At 45.0% G+C, this 18,931-nt stretch overlaps 1 protein-coding gene across 1 annotated transcript in view; it reads left to right on the forward strand.

Annotated features, from left to right (window-relative positions):
• The window catches only part of STARD8 (StAR related lipid transfer domain containing 8), a 279,975-nt gene that overhangs the window by 41,434 nt on the left and 219,610 nt on the right, over nt 1-18,931 (forward strand). The window contains exon 2 of the mRNA XM_040442137.1: nt 12,717-12,750. Within this exon, the coding sequence (XP_040298071.1) occupies nt 12,717-12,750 (34 nt within the window). The remainder of the gene's footprint in view (nt 1-12,716; nt 12,751-18,931) is intronic.

Genomic DNA, 18,931 nt, shown 5'->3' on the forward strand with positions numbered 1-18,931 from the left:
ATGGGGTCGAATGTGGCACCCACTTATGCCAATGTCTTCATGGCGGCCCTCGAGGAGGACCTTATCTATGTGTCCCACCACTTCAGCCATGTGCTGGGGTGGTGGCGATACATAGATGACGTCTTCCTCATCTGGTATGGTGACTCTCTTTCTCTTGAGAACTTCCATGATTTTTTGAACCATATGGACCCAGATATCAGTTTTACCCTTGTACACTCGAGTTCACATGTCCAATTTCTTGACATGACTGTTACCATTGTGGGCGATCATCTAACGACTGACATCTTCACTAAGCCCACTGATTGTAATACATTGCTGCATTATGGCAGCTGTCACCCTAGGTCTATCATCAATTCTGTGCCTTACAGTCAATTACTTAGGGTCAAGAGGGTGGTGCAGGATCCAGATTTACTCCCGACACGTTTCTCCCAGATGATGCACAAATTTAGGGAACGTGGTTACCCTGCCCGGGTGATCAATAAACACCTTAATAAAGTGAAAGATCCACAACAGAGATCCTTAGACACTACACATAACAAAGTTGATAGGATACCTTTCATATCAACATATTCGGAACAAAGTGTCCAGATTGCCCAGATTGTCCGTAAGCATTGGGCAATACTTAAGAGCAATTTTTCTAATGTCATGGCTTTGACAGTGCCACCTTTACTTTCGTATAGGCGCTCTGCCAATTTCCGAGACAAGTTAGTCCGAGCGGACATTCCGGTCAAGACTTTGGTACAGTCTCATATTGGCTCTCGTAGGGTGGGTTCCTATCCCTGCCTTGGTTGCGTTAATTGCGCTTACATGACCAAGGGGGAGAAGTTTACCCATCCGATCACGGGGATCCAGTATGGGATTGGCCACTTCTTGACATGTAATAGTTCTTATGTGATCTACATGCTTTCCTGTCCTTGTGGTCTCCTCTATGTTGGGGAGACCACTTGTGACATAAAGGCACGTCTGAATAATCTCCGGTTTTCCATCAGACAGAAAAGAAAAGATTTGCCCGTGCCTAAACATTTTGTTGAGGCCAATCATAAAGAGAAGGATTTAAAATTTATGTTGGTGGACCACATTACTCTGTCTAGAAGGGGAGGAGACAGGACATTGGCTCTCAAACAACGTGAGCTGAGATGGATCCATCGTCTCAACACACTGAGACCTCATGGTCTCAATGTTGATTTTAAGTGGAGTGTGGTATAGGATGGGGCTGATTTGCTATTTCCTTGTGTCCGTCCGTATGTCATGCCCTGGTGTATGTGAATTCTATATTGGTGTCATTTATTATCATATAACCAATTTGTTACATACAGATGTATTGTTTTCTGTCTTATTGCTTATATACTATTTCTTTTTCTTTCTCCAGACTATTGGTGCTCCGCTGGTTTTTGTGGACGGTTTGCGCCTTCTTCTGCATCTTTATTTTGGGATTATGATGATGGGAGAGATCCTTGGACGCATCTATATTGGTTATGCTATGCGATGTGTGGGTCTATCATAATTATATTGTTTATCTGGAGTGGTGGTTTCTTTCTCTTTTATTTATCTATGGACTGAAGGGTCGGTGGTTGGGCTTGGGACGTATGGCATGGACGTGTCTCTGGTCCCATGCCCTCAATGGACCGGGGTCTCTGCCGTGAAAACGGCTGGAACCTCAGCCCCCGTCCTCTTGTCTCAATATATAAGTATGGCACAGGTTATTCTTTCCAGTGCCGATATACACTAATTAAGCCACGTTCACTCCCTGTTCTGTTTATACATATAGTGACCTTATGGAGACCTTTTAATGGTCCCTCTACCCACATATTCCCATGGTGTTGTGCCATTTATGTTTCTCTCCCCTCGTCTGTAAATTTCCCCTTTCCCCTGCCGATTTCTGTGCCCCGGTGCCCATACTTGTCATGCGATTTGGGGTTGACCTCGGCGCACATTGTGGGACTGTTGTTGCCGGGTTAGCGATGGTTTCATTTTTGCCTGGCGACGCATGTCCGGCCTTGTGGGCGTGGTTCTACCCGGCGCGTCCTCCTGATGAGTCACGGGTTCGTCGCTCTGGTCATGTGCTTGCACGTCTCCATGGTGATGACGCTTGGCTCCTCGGTTGATGGCGTCCTTCCGGTGACGTGGTGGGCTCCCTGGGCATGCGTAGTCTGGCGGTGTGGACGCGGATTTCTGGCGCGCTGATCCATACACCCCGGTGTGAGTTTGTTTTTAAGTTTAATGTACACAGGTGATATGACACTCTAATGATGAATGTGATATTGATCAATTAACTCACTTTTATGTTTTCACAATGATTAAATGTGTGTATACACTATATTGAAGCATGATGAATATTATGCTATGTAGATCACTTGGCTCTACAACAGATGGGTGTTATTATGCACTATATAAATGTACTATGTATGTTACTTTATCTAATATTGAATAATTGTCACTTTTATTGTTTGCAATGTATTATGGGTATATATACCCCTGTATGACACCTTTTTGATATGCTTGAGAAAGACCGCATTGAGACGGTTGAAACGTTGCACAGAGGGGAATAAAGAATCCACTTTTATATCCATTGGAGTGCTGCCTCATCTTTGGAAACTATATATATATATATATATATATATGATAGTTTTTCTAAGCAACCATAGGCATGCGATTAGGTTCTACTTCTTAACTCCAACGGCAGTTCCCAAACTGATGGTTGCAGATGAAGACATGAATGTCCAGTCCGTATCAAAGTGTGGCAGGTTTTTGAGCATTATTGCCCCCCACAGCAGGAAGATCCCTTGCCATAAAAAATCCTTCTTTACCTTACTGGTAATATCTCTCATGGCCTTGTGGGTTCTAAATATTCTCAAGATGTCTGATCTCCTTCTTTTAGAGGTACTTTAGTTTTAGGGCTGTTCAGTGGTAAATTAAAGTTTCAGTGATAGCAGTTCCAGTGCTCCAGACTAAAAAGAAATAACCAAGAGCCATTGGCTCCTAAACTAAAAAATGTAGGAGCCAAATAAAAAATTTTAGTCGCCAAATTTTAAATGCATATAATAAAAAAAAGGACTTGACGGAGAAGATGAGACGCAGGTCACAGTAGTGAGCCAGCACTACATATAGGAGAATACAGCACCACATACCTCCTCCTCCTTGCTCTAAGGCCCCTTTCACATGGGCGAGTATTCCGCGCGGATGCGATGCGTGAGTTGAATGCATTGCACCCGCACTGAATACCGACCCATTCATTTCTATGGGGCTGTTCACATGAGCGGTGATTTTCACGCATCACTTGTGCGTTGCGTGAAAATCGCAACATGCTCTATTTTCAGCGTTTTTCACTCAACGCAGGCCCCATAGAAGTGAATGGGGTTGCGTGAAAATCGCATGCATCCGCAAGAAAGTGTGGATGCGGTGCGATTTTCACGCACGGTTGCTAGGAGACGATCGGGATGGAGACCCGATCATTATTATTTTCCCTTATAACATGGTTATAAGGGAAAATAATAGCATTCTGAATACAGAATGCATAGTAAAATAGCGCTGGAGGGGTTAAAAAAAAATAAAAAATAATTTAACTCACCTTAGTCCACTTGATCGCGATTCCCGGCATCTCCTTCTGTCTCCTTTACTGAACAGGACCAGTGGTGAGCATTCATTACAGGTCAATTATTTTATTTATTTTTTTAACCCCTCCAGCGCTATTTTACTATGCATTCTGTATTCAGAATGCTATTATTTTCCCTTATAACCATGTTATAAGGGGAAATAATACAATCTACAGAACACCTAACCCAAGCCCGAACTTCTGTGAAGAAGTTCGGGTTTGGGTACCAAACATGCACGATTTTTCTCACGCGAGTGCAAAACGCATTACAATGTTTTGCACTCTCGCGGAAAAATCGCGGGTGTTCCCGTAACGCACAGGCACATTTTCCCGCGACGCCCGTCTGAAAGAGGCCTAAATGTTGAAAACTCCGGGGGCCACAGCGGGCGAACGGAGCGGCGCCCAGGAATAATAGTTAGTGCACTTAGATCCCTGGGCGCTGCTCTATGTAGCCTGCTACTAAGTTCATACTTTTTGGACCCATGAAAGGTCCTCTTTAACTCATTTATACAAGTGTCGGCAGCGGTATCACAGACCCGGCACCTGGCCTCAATAACAGGGCATGTGATCCGCGGCAATTAACCCCTCAGATGTGGCACCTGAGGGGTAATTGGCACGTATCACATGCCCTGTTATTGATGCCGGGTCTGTGATACTGCTGCCTATACTGGTATTAATATGTTTTACATTCATTGGTGCCGCAGTGGCCACAGCTCCTCCCCGCTATCTCCCCATTGGTGGCAGTGGCGGCCGCGTCACAGTGGGGAGGGAGGGACTCCCTCCTTCTCAACTGTGCTAGTGAAGAGAACATGGCGCTCCATGTTCTTTAACTGATACTAGGCTGCGCAGCAGCGCAGCCGTCAGTTACAAATGGCGACAAGACTAAAAAGTCTTGTCGCCAGCTGCTAATTTTAAGGCGCATTGGCGACTGTTTTGGTCGCCATCTGAAGCCCTGAGTTCTGTGAAACTTGAGGCCTTGTCTGCAGATCTTGTATTGCACACATCTGTTTGGCAGCTCTACCCAGACTAGACTCCACTAACTAACCAAACAGGAGAGCAGATCTGGGTCCATCACCCTGATAACCTGAATGATAGAGAAAGGTTGAATATAACATAGAAAAACAAGTATTTAAAGGGGTTTTCCGAGAGTTATTTTTTTTTACTGTTGACCTATCCTCTGTATAGGTCATCAGTATCTGATCAGTGGGTGTCTGACACCAGGAAATGCCGCCAATCAGCAGTTTGAAAAGGCACCGGCGCTAACAGTAGTGTCACGGCCTTCTCTCTGCTCACCAAGCACAGCGCCATACATTGTATAGTGGCTGTGCTTGGTATTGCAGCTCAACCCCATTCAGTTCAATTCTAGGCCATCTGACTGATGAACCTGATGCCACATGGCCTAGGCAAATCTAGAGAAGGCAGAGGCACTACTGGGAGTGCTGCTGCTTTCTCAACTGATTGGCAGGAGTATCCTGTGTCAGACCCCCACCGATCAGATACTGCTGAACTATCCAGAGGATAGGTCATTAGTAAAAAAAAACTCTCATAAAACCCCTTTAACCATAAATCATAGCATTGCAGACTAGGGCATCAGAGTCCTGTATCTATTGGGATCTTTGGACCTCAGTCTGCAACACTGCAAGTGTTAATCTTCTGCTCTGTGAGCTGCTGCATGGCTGTGTCTAATTGTTAATTAGCTGCCCCTATACACTGCGTGCAGAATTATTAGGCAAATGAGTATTTTGACCACATCATCCTCTTTATGCATGTTGTCTTACTCCAAGCTGTATAGGCTCGAAAGCCTACTACCAATTAAGCATATTAGGTGATGTGCATCTCTGTAATGAGAAGGGGTGTGGTCTAATGACATCAACACCCTATATTAGGTGTGCATAATTATTAGGCAACTTCCTTTCCTTTGGCAAAATGGGTCAAAAGAAGGACTTGACAGGCTCAGAAAAGTCAAAAATAGTGAGATATCTTGCAGAGGGATGCAGCACTCTTAAAATTGCAAAGCTTTTGAAGCGTGATCATCGAACAATCAAGCGTTTCATTCAAAATAGTCAACAGGGTCGCAAGAAGCGTGTGGAAAAACCAAGGCGCAAAATAACTGCCCATGAACTGAGAAAAGTCAAGCGTGCAGCTGCCAAGATGCCACTTGCCACCAGTTTGGTCATATTTCAGAGCTGCAACATCACTGGAGTGCCCAAAAGCACAAGGTGTGCAATACTCAGAGACATGGCCAAGGTAAGGAAGGCTGAAAGACAACCACCACTGAACAAGACGCACAAGCTGAAACGTCAAGACTGGGCCAAGAAATATCTCAAGACTGATTTTTCTAAGGTTTTATGGACTGATGAAATGAGAGTGAGTCTTGATGGGCCAGATGGATGGGCCCGTGGCTGGATTGGTAAAGGGCAGAGAGCTCCAGTCCGACTCAGACGCCAGCAAGGTGGAGGTGGAGTACTGGTTTGGGCTGGTATCATCAAAGATGAGCTTGTGGGGCCTTTTCGGGTTGAGGATGAAGTCAAGCTCAACTCCCAGTCCTACTGCCACTTTCTGGAAGACACCTTCTTCAAGCAGTGGTACAGGAAGAAGTCTGCATCCTTCAAGAAAAACATGATTTTCATGCAGGACAATGCTCCATCACACGCGTCCAAGTACTCCACAGCGTGGCTGGCAAGAAAGGGTATAAAAGAAGAAAATCTAATGACATGGCCTCCTTGTTCACCTGATCTGAACCCCATTGAGAACCTGTGGTCCATCATCAAATGTGAGATTTACAAGGAGGGAAAACAGTACACCTCTCTGAACAGTGTCTGGGAGGCTGTGGTTGCTGCTGCACACAATGTTGATGGTGAACAGATCAAAACACTGACAGAATCCATGGATGGCAGGCTTTTGAGTGTCCTTGCAAAGAAAGGTGGCTATATTGGTCACTGATTTGTTTTTGTTTTGTTTTTGAATGTCAGAAATGTATATTTGTGAATGTTGAGATGTTATATTGGTTTCACTGGTAAAAATAAATAATTGAAATGGGTATATATTTGTTTTTTGTTAAGTTGCCTAATAATTATGCACAGTAATAGTCACCTGCACACACAGATATCCCCCTAAAATAGCTAAAACTAAAAACAAACTAAAAACTACTTCCAAAAATATTCAGCTTTGATATTAATGAGTTTTTTGGGTTCATTGAGAACATGGTTGTTGTTCAATAATAAAATTAATCCTCAAAAATACAACTTGCCTAATAATTCTGCACTCCCTGTATATACCTGGCTGTTTCCTTCAGTGGTTGCCTGAGCAATAGGTCCCTACAGATTCTGCCAGGTCCTCTGGTCTGTTTGACCCTGTAAAATGCTATATCCATATGCCTATGTACCAACACTTGCCTGTTTCCTGGACTTTGATTCTCTGCTGCCTAACCTGACCTGACCCATGCCTGTTCACCATGTTGACCCTGAGCCGCCAGTCTTGACTCTATACTGTATTTGGATTTGCACATGCTCTACTTTACCCTGACCTCAGCCAGTTTCCTGACTATGAGCATGGCCTGATCCCTTGGTATTCTGCACCATTGTCTCTGACTGCCATGGGTTAGCTGCCAACTAAACTAGGACTATTCAAGTCAGCAGCCTAGTGGCTCCCCTGCAGTGCAGAGCAGATCCCTGTATAGGGGTTAAAGCGTAAAATCCAGGGCATAGCCTAAAGCAGTTATTTGGCACTGTGGGATCAAACCCATTGTCCATTAGTCATATAGCACCAATATATTCCACAGTGCTTTACAGACATTGCATCACTTTCCACAGTGGAGCTTACAATATAGATTTCCTATCAGTATGTCTTTGGAATGTCAGCGAAAACCAGAGTACCCAGAAGAAACCCACACTAACACAGGGAGAATATACAAACTCCATGCAGATGTTGTACTTGGTCAGATTCAAGCCTAGGACCGCAGTTCTGAATGCAACATTGCCCACCACTGAGCCTCCATGCTGCCTCTGCTACATTACTCTGCACACATAACCTGGGTCCGTAGCAGCCACTCCAACCAGTCTTACAGACTCTGGTGAACACCTATGGGTAGTCTTGGATCTACTAACTTGAGCGCTGAAAGGAGATAGGTATCAAATTTAGTGTTCGAGTTTGCTGCTTAGGTTGAAAAAAGATACAGACCCATCAGGTCCAACCTTTCTCAGATCAATTATTGGTCTTTATTTTTTCTATAAGTTTAGGTGAAGAACAGAAAGTTTCACTTTCAATATATTTTCACTTCCTCATTTGCAGCGTCTGTGTAATACTTCCTATGGTACATGTTAGTAATAATCTCCATTACATGCTGAGTCATAGCTGACAAGACCCAACTATATTACTGCAGCTCACATGTCTGCTACGTGGAGTGCAACAAGCAGGGGGTGAATTGTTCTATGAATTGCAAACATCTGCAATTGGTCCAGCTAGGTGTTCCCAGTTGGGGGGGGGGGGGGGGGGGGGCATCCCTGCGCAGTGGATAGTATCAGATTGTGCAGGGACACACTCCTAACTGGTGACACTCAGTTGGTCTTTTATTACAGACTGTTGGCAACTGTTAAGCAGGAATAATAGAGCATTGGCACAACACGGGGTTATAAGAAAAGATGGTCCATAATAGGGGAATGCAAGTAGTTAATATAGTTAATAAAATGGTCATGTCAGGAGAGTTGACAGGTCCTCTTTAAACCAGTAAGTTACAAGTTAGACTTTTCAAAAAACAAAAGCAAATTATTGTATTTTTCGCTTTATAAGATTAGTATGCAGAAGCTGCCGGGACTGAAGTGCTGTTAGCGCAGCCTGCACTTAACGCTCCATGGTCTTCCACCCTGGGGCTGCGTAGCACTGCCCTGACTACGTACAGCGCCAGGATGTAATGCACGCACTATGACCTGATGCTGTACTCAGTCAGGTCACAGTGCATTGCGGGCCTGGAGAAGACAAAGGAGTGCTACTGCAGGAGAGACTGCCGGACCTGTAGAGTACCGGTGGAGCAGAAAAGGTAAGTTAATTTATTTATTTTAAGGTGTGATCTGAGGTCTTATACAGGGGTCTGGCTCTGGCATGGAGGTCTGGTGAGTGTCTGATCTGAGGTCTGATACGGGGGTTTGACATAAAGGTCTTATGGGGGTCTGATCTGATCTCATGGTGGTCTGATATGGGAGTCTGATGTCCTGATATGAGGATCTGATGTGAGGTCCTGATATGGGGGTCTGATCTGAGATTTTTATATGAGGGTTTGATCTGAGGATCTGATATGGGGGTCTAATCTGAGCATCTGATATGGGTCTCTAAAAAGAGGTCTGATGAAAAATATATATTTCCTATTTTTCTCCTCTAAAACCTGTGGTGCGTCTTATCAGGTGTGTCTAATAAAGTGAAAAATGCGGTATATCCTATATATCAATCTGCTCACTCCTCCTGCTATATAACATACGACCTGCAGATAGGACTACAGGTTCAATGTGACACATTCCATTAAAGCTTCATTTATGGGGGACAGCATGTGTAAGTAGATCTTTAGTTAATGTTGTGACAAAGTCCACTTCATTGCATTGTTGTAAAAAAGCAGGGAGAAAGCACCTTATCGAACAGTAAGTATGAATGTGTTGATATCAGCGAGCAATAACTGAAAGGCACAACTCTTAGGCCTCTTTCAGACAGGTGTTGCGGGAAAAGGTGCGGTACGTTGCGGGAACATGCTGTCACGACCGCTATCCCAGCAGCAGTCGTGTCGCACCAGATGGAGGGGAAGGGGGACCCTTATCTACGGATGGGAAATAGAATGGCCACCCCTGACTAACCCTAAGCTGGCACCTGTCTGCCCTGATACCCTAGACGGGGCGTGAACCCGTGCGGCGAGCAGTATGCCTAAACCCTCAGTCACCCTAACAAGACTAGACTGGGGTAAGGCCGATGGGACTTATCCAGTCACGAGCAGAGAAGGCGATCCCAAACACGACAGTCCACGCCGGACAAGAGCTCCACAGCAACACCGTCAAACGATCTCCTTCAAAGGTCAGAACAGCACTGGAAGTAGGGACTATATCTGGCAATGACTGCAAGTGAAACTGAAACTAATATAGTATCTGGGAGTGGCAGACAGGACTCACCTGAGAAGGATGCCTACAAACTCCCAGTCAGGACAAAAAGGTTCACAAGGCAAAACCCGGATGACATACCCTGAACCACGGAGCAAACTCACAAACTATCGCGAGTAGCAAGTCGCTGCGACCTTCTGCTCCCAGACCTGTCTGGATCAGTCACAGTCGTGACACATGCGCGATTTTTCCGCGCAAGTGCAAAACATTGTAATGCGTTTTGCAGAAGTTTGGGCTTGGGATCGGTGTCCTGTAGATTGTATTATTTTCCCTTATAACATGGTTATAAGGGAAAATAATAGCATTCTGAATACAGAATGCATAGTAAAATAGCGCTGGAGGGGTTAAAAATAAATAAAAAATAATTAAACTCACCTTAATCCACTTGCTCGCGCAGCCCGACTTCTGTTCTGTCTCCTTCTTTGCTGATTGCAGGAAAAGGACCTGTGGTGACGTCACTCCGGTGTCACGAATGGTGTACAGGAAACAAGACAATACAATATAAACAATGACTCACTGGATCCACAACTAAGGAACAAAAGGGAGACCCCTGCATGAGACCTGCCGCTCTCCCTTATTCCTCAGCCTATGCGACCACCCCAAAGGTGGATGGGCGCATATCCACGTACCTCGACTATCTTACACCTGAAGACCCTACAATAGTGAGGGGACACGACCACTGGCTCCCTACACAGACACGGAGGGAGTCAGGGTCACCTCGATCCAGAAAACAGAAAATCATAAATACATAAACAGCACTTATCTTGCAGACGACTGGGGACTGTGGACTGGGAACTAGGAACAGCATGCGCACACACACTCCAGGAAGTTGTATAAGCCGCACACTACTGCATTCTGGGGAGGAACTTAAAGGGCAGCAATCAGTCCCACTGCATGACAGCTGAGATAGACTAACGAGATGAGGAACTTAACCAAACAAAGAAACTCAAGGAGGAGGATCTGGAAAGCTCCTGTCAGAGCTTCTCAACTGTCTGGTTGTGACATCCGGTCATCACATGGTCCATCACATGATCGTTCACCATGATAAAAGATCATGTGGCGGACCATGTGATGACCGGAGTGACGTCACCACAGGTCCTTTTCCTGCAATCAGCAAAGAAGGAGACAGAACAGAAGCCGGGCTGCGCGAGCAAGTGGATTAAGGTGAGTTAAATTACTTTTTTTTTTTTTTAACCCCTCCAGCGCTATTTTACTATGCATTCTGTATTCAGAATGCTATTATTTTCCCTTATAACCATGTTATAAGGGAAAATAATAATGATCGGGTCCCCATCCCGATCGTCTCCTAGCAACCGTGCGTGAAAATCGCACCGCATCCGCACTTGCTTGCGGATGCTTGCGATTTTCACGCAACCCCATTCATTTCTATGGGGCCTGCGTTACGTGAAAAACGCACAAAGAGGAGCACGCTGCGATTTTCACGCAACGCACAAGTGATGCGTGAAAATCACCGCTCGTGTGCACAGCCCCATAGAAATGAATGGGTCGGGATTCAGTGCGGGTGCAATGCGTTCAACTCACGCATCGCATCCGCACGGAATACTCGCCCGTGTGAAAGGGGCCTTAGGCCTCTTTCACACAGGCGAGATTTCCGCGCGGGTGCAATGCGTGAGGTGAACGCATTGCACCCGCACTGAATCCGGACCCATTCATTTCTATGGGGCTGTGCACATGAGTGGTGATTTTCACGCATCACTTGTGCGTTGCGTGAAAATCGCAGCATGCTCTATATTGTGCGTTTTTCACGCCAGGCAGGCCCCATAGAAGTGAATGAGGCTGCGTGAAAATAGCAAGCATCCGCAAGCAAGTGCGGATGCGGTGTGATTTTCACGCAGGTTGCTAGGAGAAGATCGGGATGGGGACCCGATCATTATTATTTTCCCTTATAACATGGTTATAAGGGAAAATAATAGCATTCTTAATACAGAATGCTTAGTACAATAGGGCTGGAGGGGTTAAAAAAAATTAAAAAATAATTTAACTCGCCTTAATCCACTTGTTCGCACAGCCCGGCTTCTCTTCTTTCTTCTTTCTTCAGGACCTAGGTAAAGGACCTTTGATCACATCACTGCGCTCATCACATGGTTCGTCACATAATCCATCACCATGGTGATGGATCATGTGAAGGACCTTTTAAAGAGGCCTTGAGACATGACTTAGATAAAAATTAAGCCAGCACCTCATCTGCAGACAGCTTTTTCGGGGTGATTGTCCTTCATCAGTGCATCATGTGATTCTATTGTGATCATCATTATTTGATTATATTATATGCTAAAAAGTGAGTACTGAAACATTAAAACTTTAGCAATTTAAAAACAAGTCCAGCTTGTCGATGTTCTCGTCTGATGTATTACAGGTTATCACAGATTATCACAGGTTTAGTGAACGCAGCGCGATCCTGTCTCAGTGCTGCCTCGCATCTTCTCGTACAGTCCGTGCATGCACACTTCAAGTCTCCCAGGCTGGATAGAGACAGTGGTGTGCCAGAAGTAGAACGGGTTTGAAATAGATGAAGTTTTGTATTGTCCATAAGATAACACATCTGGGGCATTTTTTTTAGAACAATATATTGTGCTGTTCCTCTGTTTTTTTGCCCTAGAATTAAGGAATAAAATAACAACTGGGTGTGATCATTCTCCTTGTCAAAATGGTGTCTCCGTACATAGTCTGGTAGTATCAACACTGATTGGATAGTATCAGACTGTGCAGGGACACCCCCCCCCCCCTTCCCCACACTGGTAACACCCCAGTTGTTGTTTTTTTTCCCATGAATATATTGGAGGAATGGCAGAGGATATGCACAATGTAGAGTTGTGAGAAAAGATGCTTCAGAATTTTAGTATTTGCTAAAAAAAAGACAAGTCAGAAGCACGGACAGGTCCTCTTTAAAGAATACACTATAAACTCAAATTTGTATGAAAACCAGTCTTTAAACTACACAATAATACGGCTCTTTCTTTTCTTTACAGCTGTTTGTATCTAAAAAGGACAGCAAAGCTGAAGGTAAGTGGTTTACCTCTAAAGTATACATTGTATATACTGATATCAGCACCACAGTTCCACATCAAAAAATTATGTTATTGCAAATGCACGACTGCAAGATCGAAGGGTGTATAAAAAAAAACATTTCATTTCGTACCCAAAAGCAATGAATACAGTAATTCAAATGCTATGGACCGCTTTGGGGGAAAATTTTTGTATTATTGCATTGGAATTTTGAGCTGAATTTTTTTTTTTTTATTGGTCTTTATTAAAAATATGGGGTCCTTTTTTCTGTACAGAGCTGAGATGCTCTAGTAGCAGGATCTGAATTTTCTCTCTTTTTTGCATGATTCACACAGCTAGACAAACAATTAACCCATTGTGACAGAACAGCCTAATATTTTTAATAAAAACCAAATGAAATAAATGATTTTAGCCCAAAATGAGTGAAATGCAATCCTAAAAAAGGTGTATATAGCCTTTAAGCTCATATAGCCTCTGAAGGTGTATATATCCTTTAAGTCCATGAATGTCTTGTATTCATCCACGGCAGTGGTGGCTTGGAGCTCCATTCACCTTCTTGATGAACTTTTGCCCAAGCCACTGCTGTTGTGGATGAATACAAGACATTTCAGGTCTTAAATTACTTGATTCATTGCTGTTAAGTGTGAGATGAAATGTTTTCTTTTATACATCCTTGGATTGTGCATTTGTGATGTTGAACATTTAATATACATGTAGACGAGATTTTCATATGTGCGGTTCATTTGCATTTTTTTATGTGAACCTTGTGGATGATGGATTAACGGATCCAGATTGCGAAATTTGGCAGCAGAGTGCTATAGTAAAACATGGCATAGTTGATTTCAATGGCATAACTAGAACTGACTGGCCCCACAGCAAATTTTTGAACGGGCCCCTTCCCCCCCCAGCAACTTCTTCACAACCCACAACTCACATGCAACCCCCACTCCTGTGGCTAGTCAAGATCATGCTCTCAGACGAGGCCTGGCAGCCGCTCCATCCGTTTTCTTCAGCGTCACAGTATATAATGTCATTGTATATTACAGTTGAGGGGGCCTTGGCAATAAAATCTTTTAGTCCTCTTTTAGCCCCAATTGAGTTCAGGCCCCAAAGTAGCCACTTACCCTGCTTCACGTATAGCTACGCCCCTGGTTGATTTGATTGCTCAGCACCACAGTACCAGGTGCACGCAGCGTATATTCTTAAAGCTGATTACCGTGAGCACATATAGAGGGAAATTCATTTGTAGCAACTTTTGCAGTTGGTAATTTTACAAAAAAAGGGGTGCCATTGGCCCCAGCTCATTCATCATTATTTATGCCAGATACTGGCAGAAGTAATGACTGAAATCTACAGTAACTCCGAGCCAGAGAACTTCTGGAGGAATCATGTAATTTATGACGAGGCATGCGCTTTGTAATAAAATACATGGCTCCTCTGGCAGCGCAGGCCCTACCAACACTGGCGTGGTAGATGCCGGTCTTGATAAATCAGGGCCACAGTTTCTAGACCAGTGGGCACTCAGTGTGCTTCCGATAATATGGCACGCTGTGCCTTACTCTTCTTCTTACATAGCAGGCAGAGCTACACAAGAAGGACTGGTAACATGCCCGTGAGCATGAGCCCTTATTTCTGATTATTGCAGGAAAACATAGTAACTTACTATATTAGTAGTCACTACTGCAAGGGCTGCTGGAGCAGTACTCCCAAGGAAACTCATATGAATTTACCACGAAAATACTAAATTAACAGAACCAAGAATTAGTACAGGTTCGTGTGAGAGCTGCACGTATTTTTCATTAATTGGTTTCCTTTTTTGACACTTTTTATTGTCTTTGCAATAGTTTAATAATTGTCAGGGCTTTTTATTAAATATGAAATTGCTTTCTTATTACTTTTGACTTAGTTTTGCTTTGTGTGTGTGTTTTAGAGATACCACAATGTGCAAATCTAATTATTCATGCAGTTTCATGAGTTTGAAAACCCCAGTGATTTCATGGTATTAGGATGTCAAGGTTATTGACATATTGTCATGATTGATGAGGCTTGTCATTAATGGACTTGGGAAGGTCAGCACAGTTATGAAGAGCTAATTGAAATGGTGTGATGTGAGAGACGTCAACACTTCAACCTCAGGTCACCTCTCACCAGTCATGGGTGTCTGGACAGAGCATGTGATAGCCTTTTAGAGGCTACTTTCAATATGATTTAGCCTACAGAAAAGATACATTTCAGTTTCTATTGTCATTGTTGTCATTATGATTGAAACATAATCCGTCATGGAGATACAAGCTAATGTAGACATGATAGGTAGGTATACAGTGCATGTCTATGTCTGAAGCACTTTGCTTTATGTAAATGACAGCACTACTACAAAGGTGAAGCTCCTTAGAGACACAAGTTTAATATTCTTACTATATGACTGTTTAGTACTTAGTGCCCAGGAGTGTACTATTCTGTAGTATTCACATGGCCGCTCCACAGACAGTACTATTACCCATAGAACTTCTATGTATAAGGGCTCAAGCACAAGGCACAAAGCATGAGAGCTGTACGTGGAGCCTGTACAACAGTGCACTCACCCTGCATGGCTCCATTAGTAGGTGCCCATACAGCCAGGGGAGGACTGACCATATACTCTACATGGAAATTTCCCAGTGGGCTGATGCCCAGGGGGTACCCAAGCCCTCCTCATGGCTGCTGGCCAGGTACATAATTTGATGCTAATTATGTTGTGCTGTATCTTGTGTTGGCCCTGCCTACTTGGGTTGCCCCACCTTCTGTCAATTTAGACTCGCCTACAGCTTGGGGCCACTATAAGTTTTTTCCAGGGCCACTTTAAGTTCTCAGTCAGCCCCTGTGTACATCCTCCATGCAATGATGTACGGACTGCATTTAGTGAGATATTCTTCCGTAGAAGCAATATAAAGTCAGATGGAACGTGCCCTGTATGCCGCCATACGAAATTGGTGGTATGTGGAGGTACAGTAGAGGGCTCATGTGCGGTATGCCAGACCTTGCAGGGGTGTTATGTGTGAGGTCACGGTGTGAGCAATAGGTGGGCCGAGGTAAATACAGTTCTGGTTACTCACGGTTATGTCGTCCCAGCGCAGGCTCGCATAAGAGTGAAAAGGAGAATGGCACAAGGATTCTCTGGGGCACACTCTGGTGTAAGGGACACTGGCCAGTTGGTGGTTTGAGGTGCCCTTGATGGTCTGTATTAATGTGCCAGTGGCAATGTCCCTTGTAATTTTGACGCCAGTACCTTTTGGATGGAGGTACAACCATTTACTATAGTGTTAATAGAGGAACTGAGTCTGAGGCATGCAGGATGGAACTCAAAATGCACTTTACTGATGATGACTCTTGATTACCATACATCCATTGGCATTAAACAGTCTCTTGATACAATCTGGCATTAAGCACAATCTCCCATGCATATGGGGAAAGGGAAATACAAATCCATTCCTCAATGAAGTACAGGCTCTTGTAATACATAAGAAAGCTACTGCTCAGACTAGGCTGGTAATAATGAAATGTTCGGGTTCGGGATCTGAACCCGACCCGAACTTCGTCCCGAACACGAACCCCATTGAAGTCAATGGGGACCCGAACTTTTCGGCACTAAAAAGGCTGTAAAACAGCCCAGGAAAGAGCTAGAGGGCTGCAAAAGGCAGCAACATGTAGGTAAATCCCCTGCAAACAAATGTGGATAGGGAAATGAATTAAAATAAAAATAAAAATAAAAAAAATATTCCAATATCAATTGGACAGAGGTCCCATAGCAGAGAATCTGGCTTCACGTCAGCAGAGAATCAGTCTCTTCATGCCATAGCAGAGAATCTGGCTTCATGTCAGCAGAGAATCAGTCTTCATGTCATAGCAGAGAATCAGGCTTCACGTCACCCACCACTGGAACAGGCCACTGTCACATATTTAGGCCCAGGCACCCAGACAGAGGAGAGAGGTCCCGTAACAGAGAATCTGGCTTCATGTCAGCACAGAATCAGTCTTCATGTCATAGCAGAGAATCAGGGTTCACGTCACCCACCACTGGAAGAGGCCACTGTCACACATTTAGGCCCAGGCACCCAGGCAGAGGAGAGAGGTCCCGTAACAGAGAATCTGTCTTCATGTCAGCACAGAATCAGTCTTCATGTCATAGCAGAGAATCAGGCTTCACGTCACCCACCACTGGAAGAGGCCACTGTCACACATTTAGGCCCAGGCACCCAGGCAGAGGAGAGAGGTCCCGTAACAGAGATTCAGGCTTCATGTCAGCAGAGAATCAGTCTTCATGTCATAGCAGAGAATCAGGCTTCACGTCACCCACCACTGGAACAGGCCACTGTCACATATTTAGGCCCAGGCACCCAGACAGAGGAGAGAGGTCCCGTAACAGAGAATCTGGCTTCATGTCAGCACAGAATCAGTCTTCATGTCATAGCAGAGAATCAGGCTTCACGTCACCCACCACTGGAACAGGCCACTGTCACATATTTAGGCCCAGGCACCCAGGCAGAGGAGAGAGGTCCCATAACAGAGATTCAGGCTTCATGTCAGCAGAGAATCAGTCTTCATGTCATAGCAGAGAATCAGGCTTCACGTCACCCACCACTGGAACAGGCCACTGTCACATATTTAGGCCCAGGCACCCAGGCAGAGGAGAGAGGTCCAATAACAGAGATTCAGGCTTCATGTCAGCAGAGAATCAGTCTTCATGTCATAGCAGAGAATCAGGCTTCACGTCACCCACCACTGGAACAGGCCAATGTCACATATTTAGGCCCCGGCACCCAGACAGAGGAGAGAGGTCCCATAACAGAGATTCAGGCTTCATGTCAGCAGAGAATCAGTCTTCATGTCATAGCAGAGAATCAGGCTTCACGTCACCCACCACTGGAACAGGCCACTGTCACATATTTAGGCCCAGGCACCCAGGCAGAGGAGAGAGGTCCCGTAACAGAGATTCAGGCTTCATGTCAGCAGAGAATCAGTCTTCATGTCATAGCAGAGAATCAGGCTTCACGTCACCCACCACTGGAACAGGCCACTGTCACATATTTAGGCCCCGGCACCCAGACAGAGGAGAGAGGTCCCGTAACAGAGAATCTGGCTTCATGTCAGCACAGAATCAGTCTTCATGTCATAGCAGAGAATCAGGCTTCACGTCACCCACCACTGGAAGAGGCCACTGTCACACATTTAGGCCCAGGCACCCAGGCAGAGGAGAGAGGTCCCGTAACAGAGATTCAGGCTTCATGTCAGCAGAGAATCAGTCTTCATGTCATAGCAGAGAATCAGGCTTCACGTCACCCACCACTGGAAGAGGCCACTGTCACATATTTAGGCCCAGGCACCCAGGCAGAGGAGAGAGGTCCCGTAACAGAGATTCAGGCTTCATGTCAGCAGAGAATCAGTCTTCATGTCATAGCAGAGAATCAGGCTTCACGTCACCCACCACTGGAACAGGCCACTGTCACACATTTAGGCCCAGGCACCCAGGCAGAGGAGAGAGGTCCCGTAACAGAGATTCAGGCTTCATGTCAGCAGAGAATCAGTCTTCATGTCATAGCAGAGAATCAGGCTTCACGTCACCCACCACTGGAACAGGCCACTGTCACATATTTAGGCCCAGGCACCCAGGCAGAGGAGAGAGGTCGCGTAACAGAGAATCTGGCTTCATGTCAGCACAGAATCAGTCTTCATGTCATAGCAGAGAATCAGGCTTCATGTCACCCACCACTGGAACAGGCCACTGTCACACATTTAGGCCCCGGCACCCAGACAGAGGAGAGGTTCATTCAACTTTGGGTTGCCCCGCAATATAATGGTAAAATGAAAATAAAAATAGGATTGAATGAGGAAGTGCCCTGGAGTACAATAATATATTGTTATGGGGAGGTAAGTAATGTCTAATCTGCACAAGGGATGGACAGGTCCTGTGGGATCCATGCCATGTTCATTTTTATGAACGTCAGCTTGTCCACATTGGCTGTAGACAGGCGGCTGTGTTTGTCTGTAATGACGCCTCCTGCCGTGCTGAATACACGTTCAGACAAAACGCTGGCCGCCGGGCAGGCCAGCACCTCCAAGGCATAAAAGGCTAGCTCTGGCCACGTGGACAATTTGGAGACCCAGAAGTTGAATGGGGCCGAACCATCAGTCAGTACGTGGA

Source organism: Bufo bufo, chromosome 8, assembly GCF_905171765.1.
Source record: "Bufo bufo chromosome 8, aBufBuf1.1, whole genome shotgun sequence".
NCBI classification, from domain to species: Eukaryota; Metazoa; Chordata; class Amphibia; order Anura; family Bufonidae; genus Bufo; species Bufo bufo.